The sequence below is a fragment of the Gopherus flavomarginatus genome, chromosome 5 (assembly GCF_025201925.1).
Source record: "Gopherus flavomarginatus isolate rGopFla2 chromosome 5, rGopFla2.mat.asm, whole genome shotgun sequence".
Lineage (NCBI taxonomy): Eukaryota > Metazoa > Chordata > Testudines > Testudinidae > Gopherus > Gopherus flavomarginatus.
This window is the reverse complement of record NC_066621.1, coordinates 5,722,688-5,742,145: the sequence shown is the minus strand read 5'-3', so window position 1 is coordinate 5,742,145 and position 19,458 is coordinate 5,722,688. Positions and strand designations below refer to the sequence as shown.

The 19,458-nt window shown below is 53.0% G+C and overlaps 1 protein-coding gene across 1 annotated transcript; it reads left to right on the top strand.

Moving 5' to 3' along the window:
* Positions 1 to 10,196: 10,196 nt before the first annotated feature.
* GSTP1 (glutathione S-transferase pi 1) lies at positions 10,197 to 13,419 on the top strand. Its single transcript, XM_050957055.1, has 7 exons — positions 10,197 to 10,373; positions 10,467 to 10,505; positions 11,524 to 11,630; positions 12,147 to 12,234; positions 12,436 to 12,539; positions 12,881 to 12,988; positions 13,172 to 13,419. Coding segments are annotated over exons 1-7 (636 nt in total). The 5' UTR covers positions 10,197 to 10,372; the 3' UTR covers positions 13,361 to 13,419.
* Positions 13,420 to 19,458: the final 6,039 nt, after the last annotated feature.

The following is a 19,458-nucleotide window of genomic DNA, read 5'->3' as shown; positions in this document are numbered from 1 at the left end:
AAGGTCCTGGCAGGGGCTGTAAAATAGAAACTGCTACCTGCACAATGCGCTACCAGCAGCTATGACTGACACCTAGCAGCTCTTAGAAAAGAACAGGAGAACTTGTTAGAGACTAACAAATTTATTGAGCATAAGCTTTTGTGGGCTACAGCTCTTTGAGATGCCCTCACCATCTGCTACCTCTCCCCTTTCCCCATTTCCTGGTCCAGGGGTGGCCTGTTGTGATGGTTGGGGGCACTGCTGCCTCCTTTGCTACTGTGGTGAAATCTCCCGTTTAAATGTGGACACTGACAGAGACCAGTATTTCTGTAAGCTGGAGAACCAGTGTGCACAGCTGCTCTATGTAAAACCCTGACTGAAGGGGTTTGTCCCCTAGTTGTCCCTCTCCACTGTAGATTAGTGTTTTGTTTCCTGCCGGCTGTGCAGTTTCTAACGTACGCCAGACACTGTCACTAGCGGGAAGTGTTGGAAACAGTATTTGAAATACTTATGAATAACTTTTCAACACAAGCAGTTAGGCAGGAAAACCCACTGTTGCTCTTTATGCCAACCCTGCCTTGCCCCATTGACACGGTTACAAACATTGATCCAGTTTTCAAAACCAAATTTACACTTATCTCCTTTGGCACACACACATATGGGTGTGTTTGTCCTCTCCCACGCCCAGCCCAGCCCAGCTCACCATCTTATTCCAGAGACAGTATCTCAGGTCTTTTCCTCACTGCTAAAACCAAAGTGCCTTGTCCTCATTGTGGTTTTAGCTCAGAACAGCTCCCCCGAGTTAAACAGAACAAAGATCACCTTTTGTAGCAGTGAGGAGGAGGCCTAAGGGACTTAGGCACTGAACGTTCAGCCTCACTAGCTTTTAGGCACCAAAATAGCCACAGTGCCACCCTGAAAAGCACAGATCCTGAGCGAGGTGCTGGGTGGGGAGCTGCCTAAACCAGCCAATAGCAGATGCTGACCAGAGGGACCCCTCCCCCAAGTTCAGAACCTAAGTCCCCACTGCAGGTTGGATCCTAGTTCTGCCTGGCAATCTGCAAATAGGAACCCATCTCTTGGAGTCAGGGGGTTTAGGTGCCGCTTAGCTGTTTTAAATAGGTGTGACAACATTGTATAGGAAATTATAAGATTTTCCTGTACAGTGGTTTTGAGAGATGTTCCAACACCCCGTCCCCCCAGCCCTACCCAAAGAAAAGTCAGCAAACAGGTCTGTCCTAAACAAAGGAATGTATGCTTGCCTTTGTTTGCATTTAAGCCATAACAGAGTCATGAAGCAGGAAGGGAAACAAAGGAAACTCAAACAGATGGAAAAAAAACCCCTCTTTGACTCCTGGTTCTTAGCTGGAAATGTTTTTCAACAGTGGGACTGGAACTATAACAAGACAGGGCAAACACTCCAAGACACCCTCCCTCTCTGCCCACCTCATTCGCTGCACCTAAGAAGACAATTGAAATAGCCATTGGACACTAGGGGTCAGGTCCTGACCTGAAAGTTTTATCAGTAATCTGCTGCAGAATGTGGTGAGAAAATTTGCTTTGCAACTGAGGTAGTTTCTTAAGCAGATGCTAGGTAAGTGTTTTATCTCTATTTTTCTTGTAACCATTTCTGACTTTTATGCCTCATTACCTTAGGCAGCGAGTTTCTAATCTGCTGGGGGGAGGGGTGCTCCCCTCTGGCTCCACCCAGGCCCTGCCCCCTCCCCTGAGCACATTATACCTTCCCTCCTTCCCCACCAGTGCCTCCTGATGCCACAAAACAGCTGATTTGTGGGAGGTGCTGATCAGTGCAGCCCCCCAGCAGGAAGGAGGCACTGGGGGGAAGGAGAGGTGTTGATGGGGGTGCTGTCGGTGGGTGCTCAGCACCCACCATTTTTTTTCCATGTGAGTGCTCCAGCCCCAGAGCACCCATGGACCCAGTGACTATGCTCATTACTTGTACTCACTTAAAATCTCTCTCTCTGTGTACTTATTAAATTTGTTTTACTGTTTTATCTAATCCAGTGTGTTTAAATTGAAGTCTCTGGGTAACTGTTTAAGGTAAGAGCAGCAAAGAGTCCTGTGGCACCTTATAGACTAACAGACGTATTGGAGCATGAGCTTTCGTGGGTGAATACCTACTTCGTCGTATGCAAAGTGGAGAGGAATATGTCACAGCTTTTGCCCCTTGAGCCAAGATTCTCATACACTTCACTCCAACTCACTGGTTTAGATAAAGCAAAAAACAAGTTTATTAACTACAGAAGATAGATTTTAAGTGATTATAAGGGACAGCAAACAGATCAAAGCAGATTACCTAGCAAATGAACACAAATAACACAAACTAAGCTTAGTTTACTAAATAGAGTGGATCTGAATAGCAGATTCTCACACTAACTGATGGCACAAGCAGGCTGCAGATTCTTAAGGCACAAGCTGCCCTTTCTTTACAGCTTGGAAGCCCCAGGTCTTTCATGCACAGGCTAGAAATCCCTCCCCCCAGTTCAGTCTTTGTTCCTCAGGTATTTCTTAGGTAAGGAAGGGAGAACTACAGATGATGTCACTCCCTTCCTTATATAGCTTTAGCATATGATGGGAACCCTGTGTCCCAAACTCAGTTTGTGGAAAAAGACTGACATCCCAAAGTGGAGTCTGGAATCATGAGACCTGGCCACAGGCCCTTGCATACCTTGCTGAGTCATAGCAGCCATTACTCATCAGTTGTCCTCAGAAAGGCTCAGGTGGTGGATAAACATCTCCTAAGACCAATTGTTCTCCCTAATGGCCCTTTACCAGGAATGGTCCTTTCCCATCCACCTATCTAGACTGAAAGCATCTTGTCTAGTGGCCCCTACCAGGTGTAACTACATCTGAAATACAGATACATAGTCACTATCCATAACTTCAGATACAAAGTTGATACATGCACACAAATGGGATAATCATATCTGGCAAATCATAACTTTTCCAATGACACCTCACATGACTTATCTTATACAAAATGCATCATAATTACGCCACAATCATATCATAATATCACTGTGAAGAATATGGGGCACAGTGCCACACCTTACCCTTTAGATCACTGCCAGAGGGTTAGTCACTGACTAATCTGGAGGCAGTATGCCTAATGCCCTCTTTAGGTTTTGGCTCTACAACTCCGAAGTGTTTTGGCTTTTTTTTGATGGGAGTGAGGTCAAAGGGTCAAACTGTCACCCAGTTTCTTTTCTGTGTTTCTTTTCCCAAGTTGCCTGAAAATGTTCTTGTGTGTAGCATTGTTAACACAATGCAGATATCAATATATTTTAGAGCGAAGGTGTCTTGGCATTTAGCCACCAATGCCCTGAGATAGTGTGCTTCAGTTTCCCCTTCCACACAGCAGACTGGGTTTTTTATGCTTTTTCTGCTGTGCCAAGCTCTAATCCTGTTTACAGGTATTAGTTGAGAAGCAGTATCTTATAGGACTTCCCTGGTACCACTCCGAGCATGTTCAAAAGTTCTTCCCAACAATGTTACACCTTTTCAAAGGATTTACCTTCAATATAACCTACAAACTGTTGTGAAAGTAGAATGAATTATATTGTAAAAATAAGAATGGATTAAAGAAATGTTGTATGTACCTTTAAGCAGAAATAAGAACTGTTGAAATACAGGTGCCAGGAAAAGAAACATTAGGCATAAATAAGGGTGCTAATGGTGAAACATTAACAGAAGATCGGTAATAGTTAGTAAGGAAATAAGATATGCATGCCTAGCCCAGGTAAACTTATCAGATTCTGCTTCCTTTGTTATCTTGTTAAGTGCTTTCCCTTTTATCTGTATAAATAAGGTAGTTTGTGTCTTGCATGATGCTCACATTATCTGGGTGTTATTAGCAGAGCGCTGTGCTAATAAAACAGAGTAGTCTGACAAACTGTGAGTCCTGAGTCTAACTTTGACATAATAATGAGACTTAACAGTACCAGCAAATTCATGACAGGGAGGTGTTTCCAAGTACCACACCTTCTGTTTAGACAGTCTGGTTTGTTTAATACCCATTGTTTTTTTCCCAGCTCCTCCCTGAACCATAGCAAGTGTTCAGATAGTGGTCTTTCTTTCTGGTTAGTGTTTTTTTTCCAGTGTCCCCTTCAGTAAGGGTGTGATGTGATCCTTGGGGTGCAGCCTGGGACTGTGAGACCACTGTGCCCCCTTAAACTCTCTCCAGCCTGGGCTGTCTCTTACAATGCCTTGCTAGTGACCAGCAGCAAACCCCTCCAGGTACTGTTATCACTCAGCACAACAGCAAGTAGAGCCCCACACCCAGCTAGATTGCATGAATGTTCCAAGAACCACTCATGAATCACACAGAGAAAGGCACTAGCTGAATCCTTCCAGCTCCCAGCACTGTATCTCAGGCATATACAGTCTTGCACTGCTCAAGATGGGCAGTGCAAATTCATTAATTGGTTCACCACTTCATCAATGGGAAGTGGACATACACCAGCCTTTGCAAAACCGGAGCAGATTTGCCACACGCTTCCTACAAACTCACTGGTAAAGACAAACAGTAAAAACAAATTTATTGATTACAAAAGAGAGATTTTAAGTGATAGGCAAAACCTCAGAGTTACCAAAAGAAATAAAATATAACCACACAGTCTGAACTCTCAACCCTATTAGACTGGGCAACAACTAGATTCAGCAGTTTTTCTCGCCCCACTGGATATTGCAGTTCATAGTACACAGATTTCATCCTTGAAATCTGGGCCAGTCCCCTCAGCTGGAGTCTTCAGAGTGTCTTTCTTGCTTGCAATGTAAGTGGGGGCGGGAGAAAGGCCAACCATGGGTCCCCTGAGTCCTATGCGTTTGGGGAGCACAAGTCCAGCAGCATCTGGGGGGCATTGCTGAGTCCCCAGGCAATGTTGAGCAATTCTCCTGATGGGGTTTCATGCAGGTGAGTTGTTGAATTGTAGCTCCCTTGCTGGACAATGGTTGTTGATGGGTTGTTTAACACCCCGCAAGGATGTTGGTTACTTTCCTTGCTGTTGCCTCTGGGAAGCTAATATCTGCCTGATTCCCCAACTTACAGCATGTTTTAGTGACCACCATACAAACAATTCTCATAACATCATACACATTAATGATATCATATATGGATAGAGAAATGACTTTCAGCAGGTCATAACCTTTCCCCTGGTACCTTACAAGGCATGTTTTATATGTAAGATCATGATTATATAAAAATGAGGAATATGGGGGTTCCAGGATGCTCCCCCAAGGTATAGAATGTCACAAAGGGTTCTCAGTTTATGTATGTCTTTGGGGTTTTGGTGAGGCAAGGATGTGAGGGGACCTTGCGTTGGGGTCTGGCTCTCTGTGGGGCGGCATTTAATCTCCAGGGTTATGCCCATACACAAAAAGCCACACCCCCACTCCTAGGATTTCCTTGTGATTTACCCTCCCAGCACTGGGACTTTCCCCGCCCTCTTTTTCTAGAGGGCTGTGCTCCTCCAGCAGCTTTTCCTTAACTGATTTCCTGGGTGGGTAAGATACAGCAATTTTCCTCCTCCCATTGCTCAGGTCAGCCATTAGCATTTTCACTGACACTCACGTCTTTAGTAGGATTCTCATCTGGTCTTAAAGAGACAGAGTTAGTTTCCACAAGTGCATCAGGAAGAGCATTTTGCAAAAGTGGGACCTGGACTGGGGTATCCCCAAGAGGTCAGTTGTGTGACTGAGAGATCAGTCTGAGAGATCAGTTACACAGTTCCCTCTTAAAACCTAAGCCACAGGCTGAGTGCCTGCCTGCTCAGAAACTGACCCAGCTTTTCTGTCCTGGGCAAAGCCCTTCCCCCGTGTGATCAGTGAGGAGACATCCCCGTACTCCCACTAATTCCTTTTCAGTTTCCGCCTCTGACCCTCCCTCCCCAAGACACACACCTCTGCGCTCTCTAGAGTGGGATCTATCCCCTTTCCAGCTGTGATGAGCTCGCAGTTAACAGCCTGAACTGTTCTTTCTCTGGCAGGGACTACACCCTCCTCCTCTCGGAGTTGGGTTTGCCTCCAGCTACAGAGTCAATGGAACCCTCACCCACCTCAGTGGTCTCTACAATTCCATCACCCTCCGCTGGGCTTCCCTCTAGGACACATCTCCCTATGCAGGTGAGGTCTGTCCCTTGCTTATCTGCAGCCAGCAACCTGGATAGTTTTCTCACTGGCAGGCAACACCACTACCCCTCCCCTCGACCTCCTTTCTAGGGGAAATGCTGCCTTCAGCTACCGTGCGAGAGCTGATCTCAAGCACACTCGCTCGCCCAGGGAGTATACAGTTTCCCATTGTTGCAGAGGACTTAAAGACACGCTCTCCTTTACTCCAGCAGTACCTGAGACTTTATCTTTTTCCTCTGGGGTTTCAGCTTAATACTCAACATGATTACTTTTTTTTTAAAGTACAATCCCTTTTTCAATAAATCTTTCATGTGGTTCTGCTTCTTTCACAAGTTTAGTTGGTGCTTTTTTTCTCTCTCTCTCCACTCTCCATGGCTAATTTCTGGACCTTAATATCTTTGTCTTCCTCTGTCTGTTTCAGTTCCAAAACACTCTGGTGTGCAGCTTCTTGCCTTGCATTCTCTGCTTTCCTGACTTGCTGCTGGGCTTCAATTACTTCTTTCTGTAATTCTTTTATTTCCAACAGTCTTTGGGGTTCTCCCTCTTTTTCTTCTGCCTGCACTCTGCACAGCTCCAAATTCACGATGGTTTCACTATTTTCACTCATCTTGCTGCTTTTCTGTCCCTAACTCCCTTTCCAGAAAATAACAACCAGTAACCTCTTTGAGTAACCTCAAGCCACTACACTTAAAATCACTCCCAGTGTATGAAGTGCAAATCTGACTCAGAGCAACAAGCTGTGCATATAACCTTGCTTGACCATGTCACTGTGACAGGTTTCCACAGGGGTGCACCTGGAACTGAAGTACCACTGAGCCCCCTGACCTACCAGCCTGGGCTCCCTCTCTCACTATGCTGCTGGGACAAGCTGCAAAGCCCTCCAGCCTGGACTTTCACTAGCATACGCACAGGTAGGGACACACCCAGATGCAGTACATGCAGGCTTTCTCTCTCGCCCCTGCAATCAACTTACAACAGAAAGGCTACAACAGGGGTCAGCAACCTTTCAAAAGTGCTGTGCTGAGTCTTCATTTATTTACTCTAATTTAAGGTTCCGCGTGCCAGTAATACATAATACTATAATATATAACTGAATTATTGTTGTATGGAAAGTAAATAAGGCTTTTAAAATGTTTCAGAAGCTTCATTTAAAATTAAATTAAAATACAGAGCTCCCCAGACCAGTGGCCAGGACCTGGGCAGCGTGAGTGCAGATGAAAATCAGCTCATGTGCCGCCTTCGGCACCCGTGCCATAGGTTGCCTACTCTTGGGATACAGCTAAGGCAACTCGCAGCTCCCCAGACACCCCCGCCCATGGTAGTATAAACCCAAAGTAATACCGTCACGTGCTGCACAGGGAACTATACAGTGTAAGCTCATAAAGTTTGCCCCTTCCCCAAAGTGGAGAGGAATATGTCACAGTCTTTGCCCCTTGAGCTAAGATTCTCATACACTTCACTCCAACTCGCTGGTTTAGACAAAGCAAAAACAAGTTTATTAACTACAAAAGATAGATTGTAAGTGATTGTAAGGGATAGCAAACAGATCAAAGCAGATTACCCAGCAAATAAAGGACAAATACAAACTAAGCTTAGTTTACTAAATAGATTGGATCTGAATAGCAGATTCTCACACTAACTGATGGTACAAGCAGGCTGCCCTTTCTTTACAGCTTGGAAGCCCCAGGTCTTTCTTGCACAAGCTACAAACCCTTTGAGCCTGGGTCCAGCACTTCCTCCAGTTCGGTCTTTGTTCCTCGGATATTTCCAGGAGTCTTCTTATGGTGGGGAAGGCAGAACCACAGATGATGCCACTCCCTGCCTAATATAGTTTTAGCATATGGTGGGAACCCTTTGTCCCAAACTCAGTTTGTGGAAAAACACTGATATCCCAAAGTGGAGTCTGGAATCACGTGACCTGGTCACAGGCTCTTGCATACCTTGCTGAGTTATAGCAGCCATTACTCACAGGTTGTCTGGAGCACCAGGTGGTGGATAAACATCTCCTAAGACCAATTGTTTTCCCTAATGGCCCATTACCAGAAACAGGCCCTTCTCATCCAGCTATCTGGACTGAAAACATCTTGTCTAGTGGCCGTTACCTAGGTGTAACTATATCTGAAATCCAGATGCATAGTCACTATTCACAACTTCAGATACAAAACTGATACATGCACACAAATAGGATAATCATATTTGGCAAATCATAACTTTTCCAATGACACCTCACATGACTTATCTTATACAAAATGCATCATAATTATGCCACAAACATATCATAATATCACTGTGAAGAATACGGGGGGCAGTGTCACAGTCAGCACTTATGCCCGCTGCCCAATCAATGCAAAGGAGGAACAGGATAATTAATTTTTTTTAATCCTTGATTTTGGCAGTACGAAACAGTGAACTTGTCAGAATGAAGAACATCATGTATCACGTTCAAATGTATCATAATAAAACATGTAGCATACAAAAAAAAAAGGCTATGAAAATATGCAATTAGAAGTAGGAACAATTCTGTAGAAAATCCACATCTAGGTATGCAACAAATGAAGTCACAGAAGAGTGAAGTCTGCACTTCAGCATCTGCAAGATGGGGATTACCTACACAAAGAGAATTTTTAATAAGTTTTCAATTACAAAGTGTGTGGGGAGGAGGAATCACATGTTACTGGAAGTCCAAAACATTACAGGATGTTACAGGAATCTGCAACTGTTTTAGGGATATGGATCCTTGGGGAGAGGTAACTGATAAAAGTACCAATCCAGTGCACCCTAAAGGCTCATAAAAAAATGAAAATGAAAAGAACCCAGAATGAATTTATTTAAATCTCATGTCTTTGGGGTGTATAATTGGTTATTTTTGAATGTTTGTGGCTGTCAGTCTATGTTGGAGTTGTATACCTAAAATTACAGTAGAAATTTGCCTTTGAAAAGGATTTCATACAAGATAGCACAGTGCTTAAATAAAGGCACCTAGTGGGATTTTCAAAGTATCGAAGTGCTTTCAACCTTTACACATCTGGCCTGTGTTGAATATTTGGGAACCAACTTCTACACACAAGCGGTGAGGTGAAAAAGCTGGAGGGTGCTGGATAGGGAGACAACCGCTGACAAATGCAATTCCCATTGGTGGATCAACGGAAACTGGAAAAGTTTGAAGAACGAGGAGTCCTTGTGGCACCTTAGAGAGTAACAAATTTATATGGGCATAAGCTTTCATGGGCTAAAACCCACTTCATTGGATGCATGCAGTGGAAAATACAGTAGGAAGATATATAAACAGAGGGCATGAAAAAATGGATGTTGCCATACCAACTACAACAGGACTAATCAATTAAGGTGGGTGATTATTACTACAAAAGTTTTTTTTTTCTCCTGCTGGTAATAGCACACCAACACCCATTTTTTCATGTTGTGTGGTGTGTGTGTGTGTGTGTGTATATATATATATCTATATATATCTTCCTTCTGTATTTTCCTCAGCATGCATCCCACAAAAGCTTATGCCCAAATAAGTATGTTTGTATCTAAGGTGCCACAAGTACTCCTGTTCTTTTTGCTGATACAGACTAACAGGGCTGCTACTCTGAAACCTGAAAAAGTCTGGCCACCAAGCCAGGAAATCACTCCGCCTGGATGTCATGTGATCCCAAAGAATAACCCTGGGTATTAAAAAAATAAAATACAGTAAAGGAAGAACAAAAATGTAGAACGAAAAACGCCTGTTGCAACACAAGCAGGAAGTGCGATCGCTGCCTGGAGCTGGGAGCAAAGTAGAAACATCTTCAGCCATTACTCGGTATCCCCAATATGCCCGGGGACCTCCAGCTGCACAAGGGGAACGGGGGTCCAGGACGATGTGCGAAGAGTCACATTCTCTAAAGTGAACAGTACCAAGGCGTGAAGCGGCGGGGACAGACCCGGAAACCGAGGGGGGAGTTTTAAATGTCCGACTAGTGTATTTTTCCTCCTGCAGCAGCTCCCTGCGGTGCGGGCTGGCGCCGGCCAGCCTGGGGCTTTAGGACCAGAGCCCTGGGAAGCGGATTAGGCGCTGCACGCTCCCAGCCCCGCAGCAAATTCCGCCCCGCTGGCTGCGGGGGGAAGGGGGTGGGAGGGGGCGGTGCCTGTGCCTTTGCCTTTGCTCTTAAGGCACCGGGAGGCAAGTGACTCAGCACTTTCCTGGCTCCCTTTGGTCCGGATCAGGCTCTGTCTGGCTCCGCAGCTGCAGAGAGAGACCAAGAGTGAGTCCGAGGAGCCCTGGGGCCCCCCATCGCACCCCCCGCGCCGCGTCCCAGACCCCACTAACTCCGCTCCCTTCTCTGTTCTCTCCGCAGTGCCTGGACCCTTCACCATCACCTATTTCCCCGTGCGCGGTGAGTGATGGGGGGGGGGGGGGGCACGGCCAGCGAGGGGACCTCGATACTGATCTGCAGCCCCTGCTCCACCCCCAGCCCTGCTGATGCCCCTCACTCCCGACCCGCAGCCCCTGCTATCCCAGCCCTGGGCCCCCCCCCCGCAGTTCCACCACTGTCCCTCACTCCCAACCCGCAGCCCCTGCCAGCCCAGCCCTGCCCCCCCCCGCCCCCAGCTCCACCACTGTCCCTCACTCCCAACCCGCAGCCCCTGCCAGCCCAGCCCTGGGCTCCCCCCGCCCCCAGCTCAACCACTGTCCCACACTCCCAACCCGCAGCCCCTGCCAGCCCAGCCCTGGGCTCCCCCCAAGCCCTGTCGGTGCCCCTCACTCCCGACCCGCAGCCTCTGCCAGCCCAGCCCTGGGCTCCCCCCGCCCCCAGCTCAACCACTGTCCCTCACTCCCAACCCGCAGCCCCTGCCAGCCCAGCCCTGGGCTCCCCCCCCCAGCCCTGTCTGTGCCCCTCACTCCCGACCCGCAGCCTCTGCCAGCCCAGCCCTGGGCCAGCCCAGCCCTGGGCTCCCCCCGCCCCCAGCTCCACCAGTGCCCCTCACTCCCAACCCGCAGCCTCTGCCAGCCCAGCCCTGGGCTCCCCCCGCCCCCAGCTCCACCAGTGCCTCTCACTCCCGACCCGCAGCCCCTGCCAGCACAACCCTGGGCTCCCCCAACAACCCCCGTCCCCTCTAGCTCTACTGGTGCCCTGGGTGCAGAGAGCAGCATTGGCCAGGGGTGTCTGTTCTGCCCGATCTGTGCCCTGTTGGGGCCGGGCAGCGAGGGGGGCGTGGGGCAGCGGTGTCAATGACTCCGGGGGCTGGGTGGTGAGAAGGATGGGGATGGGGATGCCTGTGCCCTGGGGAGCTGCAGGAGGGGGATGGGACTGGAGGGGGTCTGTCTGTGCCTGAGGGAGCGGCTGGGGGCACCGGAGGGGTCTATCTGTGCCCGGGGGTAGCCAGTGAGGATCTGTCCGTCCCATGGCGCAGGGCGCTGTGAGGCGGTGCGAATGCTGCTGGCCGACCAGGGGCAGGAGTGGCAGGAGGATGTAGTGACCGTGGATCGGTGGCAGAAGGGAGAGCTCAAGAAATCCTGTGTGAGTGAAACCCCTGGGGGTGGCCGACACTGAGTGTTGGGGGTGGGGTCCCTGAGCAGAGTGGGGGAGGTGGGGGGAGTGACCCTGTGGGGATGGGGGAATCCCAGGGGAGGTGGGGGGCATGACACCATGAGGGGTGGGGGCATCTCTGGGGAGATTGTGGATGTGACCCTGTGGGGGTGGGGAGGAGGTACTGGGGGAGGTGGCAAGTGTGGGGGAACCCCTTGGTGGGAGGCATGATCCCGTGGTGGGGTGGGGGGATCCTCAGGGGAGATGGAGGCATGACCCTCTGGAGGGGTGAGGAGGGGGATCCCAGCAGAGGTTGAAGCACTGGTTCAGAGTCCCCTCCCCCAATGGCTTTCTGGCCCATCTTGATTTTGGCCCACTGAGGTGGCTGCTCTGTGGTGTGCGTGCATCTGTCTGTCAGTCCGTCCGTCCGTCCGTCCATCCATCCCGTGGCCTCACCCTGTCAGCCCAATCTGGGGCTTATGACTCCTCACCTTGTGCTCCCTGCAGCTGTTTGGGCAGCTGCCCAAGTTTCAGGATGGAGACTTGACCCTGTACCAGTCCAACGCCTTCCTGCGGCACCTGGCCAGGACCTATGGTACGGCTGGGGGAGGGAGGGACTGGGCAGCCGAGGGGAGCTGGGTGTAGCGGGGCTCCCTGTGCTGGCCACAGCTCTCCTCTGGCAGTGCTGTATGGGAAGGAGCTTGAGGGGGGCAGGGCTGGGTGTAGGGAGCAGGTGTGGGCAGGGGAATGGGAGGGGGAGGTCTCCCCAGTCTGATAGCAGCTCTCGCTCTGGCAGGGCTGTACGGAAAGGACCAGCAGGAGGCGGCGTTGCTGGACATGGTGAATGATGGGGTGGAAGATCTGCGTCTCAAATACATCCAACTCATCTACCAGAACTACGTGAGCCAAGGCTAGAGTCTGTGTTGGGGGAGGGGTGGGGGCAGGAGGGCGCAGCTCCAGCACTGGGGCATAGGCCTGGCTGGGGTGTTGGGAGTGGGCCCCATTTCAGTAAGGGCAGGGTTGACTTTGGTACTGGGATGGGGAGTGAGGCTGTGGGTCCAGCACTGGGGACGGGTCCTGTTGTGGTGGGGGTGGTTCCAGCGCTAGGACAGGTCTGGGTGGGGGTAGGTCTGGGTGGGGGTGGGCCTGGTCGTTTTGGGGGTGGGTCCAGCACTAGGATGGGTTGCGTTGGGGGTGGGTTCCTGGGGGAGCAGCAGGGCCCTGACCCCTGTCTCCTGCAGGAGAACGGTAAAGCGGCCTATGTGGAGGCACTGCCAGCGCAGCTGTGCCCCTTTGAGACCCTGCTGTCCCAGAACCGTGCCGGCCAGGCCTTCATCATCGGAGATCAGGTGAGTGTGTTTGGGAGGGGGCTGTCTCCCCACTCCTGCCCCCTACAGTGGCTGGGGTATCTGTCCATCAGTCTCCTCCTCGCCAGGTGACCAGGCTCTCACTGTTCCTGGCCCCGAAACAGATGAGTCTCATCAGCGGCCTGGGGGCATGGCCATGGGTTGACTCTGCCCCCCTCTCCCCAGATCTCTTTTGCAGACTATAACCTGGTGGAGCTGGTGCGGAACCACCTGGTGCTGGCACCTGGCTGCCTGGCCTCCTGCCCTCTGCTGGCCGCTTACGTGGAGCGGGTGACTTCCCGGCCCCGCCTGCGCACCTACCTGGAGTCGGCCACCCACCGTGACCGGCCCATCAATGGCAATGGCAAGCAGTGACCCCCATGCATGGAGGGAGGGGGCACTCTCGTGGCACAATAAACAGCTACCAGACCAGGCCCCTGTGTGTTGTTGGGGGGGCATAGTGGCCAGGGGGGAGTTGGTGCTTAAAAACCCATTTCCACTCCTGGAAGCAGCCCCATACACGGTTCCAGCAGGTGCCTGCTGCCCAGAGCTCAAGGACCGTGCTGGGAGCTGGGTCCCGTGGGGTTGCTATTGTGTGCAGCTGGGGGGCAGCAGTGGGGCAGTGATACCCAGGCACATGGGCTACCTCCTCCCAGGGCCTCAGTGCTACTCTGCTTGGTGGCTGCACCCGAGATGGGGCATTGCCAAGTGGGATGATCAGGAGCCCCTGGGGGCAGTGCCCTGACCCAGAGCGGTACCCACACCGTGCCCTGCATTTATCCTGCCCTGTTCCACCAGGCCAGACTCTGCCGGGGGCAGGCTGTGTTGCCAGGTGCATGCCCACAAGCACAGAAACACCAGCCCTGAGGACTCAGGGTGGGGCATGGCAAACTCCCCTCCAAAGGGATCCTTGGTGGGGGGAGGCAGGGAGAAGCAGGTCACCCTGTGCAGGGGCTGGGGCTGCTCCAGCAGGTCCTCAGCCCATAAAATCCAATTCTCTTCCAGTCTAACTGAAAAGGCTGTTCATCTGCCTCTCCTCAGCCCCTGGTTCTAGCAGGGCTATCCACATTGTACTGGGGAGGGGTGGAAACCAGGTGTCCGGGGGCCTGGCCCCCTGCTGTTCCTACTAGGCCCCACCCACCCTTTGAGGGCTGAGGATAGAATCCAGGCATCCCCAGAGTGGGTGTGTGATTCCTCCATGGGACCCACCCTTGGCCTGGCCTGGCCCCTTGGGCAGTTGGCAGCCCCTGTGTCACAGATCCCCAAGATCGGGGCTAGGCTGCAGCGTTTACACTGTCCTGTGGAGGAGCCCTTCAGTGCCCCAGCCCCCCAGGGGCCTCACTCTTCCTCCAGGGCTGGTCACGTGGCCTCCGCACCAGAACCTCTGGGCTCTGCCGTCCTTCACCCCTTGAGCGCTGCCTAGCATGTCCCACTGAGCCAGACCCATGAAGAGACCTGGGTGCTCTTTGGGGGGCTCTGACACCCCAGCCCCTGTTTGCAGTGACACTCGGCAGCATTGTCAAACCTGCTCCATGGCCCAGCGAGGCCCTAGGTCAGCAGGAAGAACTGAGGGTTAAAGCATCATTCATTCTGGTCGAGCCACTATTCACCAGGCAAGCCCGACCCTGCCCCTAAAGCCATCCCCCACCTCCCAAACCTGCCCCTGACCTAGCCCAAACTCCATGTTCAGAATGTGTCTCTGACTTCCTTCTTTCCTCAGTTCCCAGACGGGAGCCCCCAGCTTCCTCCAGCAGCCACCCTTTCTCTCCCACCTCCCAGCGCCGTCCTCCCTTCCACCTCCCTGCTGAGAAGTGGCAAAATCCTCCTTCTGGGACACGGGTTGTTAGGTGTCCGTGTCCTGGTGACTGGATTTCCCATTGTCGCCTTGCGTTTTCTGCCGATAAGGCTCGGCCTCACTGGTCCTTCTTTAATGATCCCTACTCAGACAGCTAGGGGACCTTTCCCCCACGTCTCTTAGCCTGCCCTGAGAGCAAACTTCATCCTGTTTCCCCCAGTGGGTAGCCACATGCAAACTATGAGGGAAACTGAGGCACACTGAGGCTTCATCAGGGCCGGCTCCAGGCACCAGCCGGCCAAGCATGTGCTTGGGGCCGCACCTTGGGCCAGGGCGGCGCTCTGGGGTTTGTTTTTTTGGGTTTTTTTGGTTCATCAGCACAGCGCTGGAGGGTTTTTTTTGTTTTGGCGGCATGGGGCTTTGGGCGGGGTGGCACTTGAGCGGTGCAGCGCTCAGGGGACGGAGCTTCGGGTGGGGCGGCATTCGGGGGGTGGGGCTTTAGGCAGCAAGAGGGGCTCAAGGGGGCGGGGGCTTGGCACAGTGCTGGGGGGGCATAGAGCAGCACGGCGCTTGGGGGGATGGGGGCTGAGAGCAGCGCTGCACTCGGGCGGGGGCAGGGCTTCGGGAGATGCAGCCCTCTTCTTTCTTGCTTGGGGTGGCAAAAAAGTTAGAGCCGGCCCTGGGCTTCATAAAAAAACTATTACAAAGAATTCCACCTTTGTCACAGCTTGTCTCCCTGCTTTCACCCACTGCTGCCCCTGGACATGTCTGATCCAGCCTGGTTACCAAGGAGAGGGGGTGGGTGGGAGCCGGGATTGCTGGTGAAGCATAGACAGACCTTAGCACATCGGACCGGGCCTCCCGCTGGGACAGGCTCCCCTGGCACACGGTCAGTACTGCTGTGTGAGCAGGTCTGATTTGGAGGTGGGAGGGCAATTTCCATAGCAGGACTGGCACCTCCCAGACAGGGGTCCCATCAGCCCTGCTGCGCCCTGTCGCCCGGTGTGGTGAGAGAATTGTCATTGTGGGTGTGCCATGGGCCTGGGATCCCCCTCCCTGGGCATCTGTTCCCACTGCTCTGTCTCACTGCTCAGGGCACAGACCCCTCCCCTTCCCTGAGGGGGGTGGGTCCTTGGACACAGCCAGCCCAGAAGGATCTGAGAGGCATGGTGTCCTTCTCTCTCCAACAGCCACATGGAAGGGGGTTGCCATGGCCATGGAACAGCTGCAGGAGCCTGCCATGGGGGGAGGGGATGCAGCCACCCAGGAGACTCCCCAGGGCGACCCCAAGGCCAGGGGATCTTCACTCCAATAGGAAAAGGTGGAAGGAGGAGCTGCTGCAGGAGAGGCCCAGGGACCATGCCGGTCTCAGGAAGGATGCTAGGGGGCTGAGAAATGGGGAGGCCAGATGGGCCCATTGACTCACCCCGTCTGACCTCCCGTAGGGCACAGGACGGGGACTCTTACTCGCTTCCCCTGTACTGAGCCCTGTCCCTGGTGTTTGACCAAAGCAGTGTCCCGAAAGGCTCCAGTCTGGCTCTGAAGACAGCAGCGATGGAGCTTCCTCTCCAGCCCTCATGAGTTTGCTATGGGGGTTCCTCACCTGCACCATTAGACATTTGTTTCCCAGCCGCTGGGTCTTGCCCCATCTCGCTCTGCTAGATCAAAGAGACCTTTTGTACCTGTCCTTCTCCCTCCCTGAAGGTACTTCGACCCTGTTATCCAGTCACCTCTCAGGCACGGCTTTGAGAAGCTAGACAGATTGAGCTCTGTCAGTCTCTCCCTGTCAGGCACTTTTTCCAGCCCTCGAATCATTTTGGTGGCTCTTCTCTGCACCCTCTCCAATTTTTTTCAACATCCATTGTAAACCTGGCCCCCAGAACTGGACGCCAACATCCCAGTGTGGGTCTCCTCAAGGCGGGACGCAGAGGTAAATCCAACGTCCTGCTCCTGCTCACCACTCCCCTGTTTATATAGCCCAGGGTTGCACCAGCCCTTTTTGCCACAGCATCGCACCGGGAGCGGATGACAAGATATTTGGCCCTGTGATGATTTTGAGGCCTCATCTGGACAGGTGATGGTAGGAAGCTGTTGCTATGGAAAGCACAAATACCCTCCTGTCTGTGCCCCACTGGCTAGCAGAACTGCGTCCCAACCCAGGACAATGGAGAATGCTCAGATCATAACAGGAATGGCTAAGGGGGCTGCTGGACAAAGCACATCCCCCCTCCCTGGCTGTGCTGCCCTGGGAGCAGTGGGAAATTACCAAAAAGACTCAAGCATTGGTGGGGGAATACATTAAACAGACCCCCGGGGAGCTGGGGCAAGATGTAGGAAGCTTGGGCAGGATGGAGGGTGCAGAGCAGACAGCCACGTGAGGGGAGCTGAGCTGGGGTAGAATGTGCCAAATGGCAGCAGACAAACTCTGTTCTGCAGCACAAGGGCCTGGCTGGCCCAGAGGACTTTGATGCCAGCCCAGGAATGTGCACGAGTAGGGAGGATGCTGAGGCAGGGAAATGCTTGGCAAGGTTGTTGCTTTGCATGGGTCTGACTATTGTGCTGTTAAAGGGCAGCCATGGGGTAGACTCAAAAGGGCTGCGTGTGTCTCTGTTTCACATACCGCAGGGCTCTGGGAACCCAGCCAGCTCACCCCTTCAGTGGAGTGCTGGGAGAGTAGGGTTGCCAGGCCTCCGGTTTTTGACCCGAACGCCCAGTTGAAAAGGGACCCTGGCAGCTCCAGTCGGCACTGCTGATTGGGCTGTAAAAAGTCTGGTGAGTGGCGCAGCAGGGCTAAGGCAGGCTCCCTGCCTGCCCCGGCTCGAGCGCAGCTCCGGGAAGCTGACAGCACATCTGGTCCCTAGGCCCAAGGGTGATGAGGGAAGCTTCACGTGCTGCCCCCACCCTGAGAGCCACCCCCACAGCTCCCATTGGCCAATGGGAGCTGCAGGGGCGATGCCTGCAGACATGGGCAGTGCGCACCGTGCAGAGCCACCTGGCAGCACCTCCACAGAGGGGCCCGAGCTCGACAAGCCGGCCGCTTGTGGGAGCAGCACGGAGCCAGGGCAGGCAGGGTGGTGCTGCCGAACGAGAGCTGCCAGGCCAGAGCCCAAACCCCAAACTCCCTGCCCCAGATTGGAACCTCCTCCCACACCCTAACTCCCTCCCAGACCCTGTACCCCCACCCCAGCCCCCTGCCCCAAGTCGGAACTCCTTCACATGTCCAAACTTCCTCCTGGGGCCCACACCCCAAACCCCTCATCCCCAGCACCACCCCAGAGCAAACACCCCCAGCTGGAGCCTGCGCCCCTTCCTGCACCCCAACCCCCTGCCCCAGCCTTGAGCCCACTCCCACACGCCAAATCCTTTGGTCCCAGCCTGGAGCCCCCTCCCGCACATTGAACTCCTCACCTCCAATGGGAGTGTCACCCCCTCCTGCACCCCAACCCCCTGCCTCAGCCCAGTGAGGGTGGGGGACAGTGAGCAACAGAGGGAGGGGGGCTGGAGTGAGTGGGGGCAGGGCTTCAGAGAAGGGGTGAGGGAATGAACAGGTCCTTGGGAAAGGGGCAGGGCAGGGAGTGGGGCAAGGGTGTTCGGTTTTATGCCATTAGAAACTTGGCAACCCTATAGGAGAGAGGGATTTAAGCTACGGGGTGGCGGGGGAAGGTTCAGTTCTGAGCCCAGGGGCTGGGCGCCTGGACAGGAGGGGGTGCTAGCCAGAGGGTCTTCACCCTGAGAGTCGGCCTGGGGACCCTCAGACTGAGACAGAGGCTTAAAACACCTGGAAACCCAGCAACAGGATCCCACCCCACCCCCAGCAGTCTAGTGAGTGGTGGAGAGAGGGCGCTTGTCTGAGACTCATGCTACCCCTAAATCCTCTGCAGACTCCCTGCTCTCCAGGACCAGCTCCCCGGTCTGGAGGTGAGGGCTGCAGGCCTTACCTTTGCATGGGTGACTTTGCAGCTGGCTGTGTTAAAACGCATTTTGTTGGAATGTGCCCAGCGTACCAAGAGCTCCGGATGGCGTTGTCTGACTGCCCCAACCGCCTCACTCTTTCCCACACCCCAGTGGTGCCAGCTGCCCAGCTCCTCAGCTGAGGTTTAATATTTGCTGCCGGATCGATGGAAATGTTAAGTAGGGTGAGGCCTAGCGCTGATCCCGGCATAAGTGCCTGTTGGACGGTGATTCCCCATCGACCACTCCTTTGATCTCCCTCCATTAGCCACTTTTTAATCCATTTAACGGGGGTTAGCACAGCCAGATAGTTAGTTAATCTGGAGCCAAGGAAGCAAGGCTTTGGAGGAGAGCAGCAGAAGAGATGGGGAGGATTAGGGGGGACGGTAGAAGATTAACATGGCGGGCAGAGGGAGATGGAAGGGGATTAGCACAGCCTGGCCAGGAGGTGGGGAGGGATATCTCATCAGGATATGTTCCCAGAGCCCTGGATTGTTATCTGCCGCAGCACCAGGCTGACCCTGTACCTGCCAATGCCCACCCCAGTCTCCCTCACCATGCAGAGGCAGCCCATGAAACAGGAGCTGCAATCAGCACTCCCAGCCCCAGCCAATTCCACAGGTGCCGTCCCGCTCCATCGCCCAGCACTCTCCAGCTGTGGCCAAGCAGTGCCGGGTTAACACATAAACTAACTAAGCTACAGTTTGGGCCCCACAATATGAGGGCC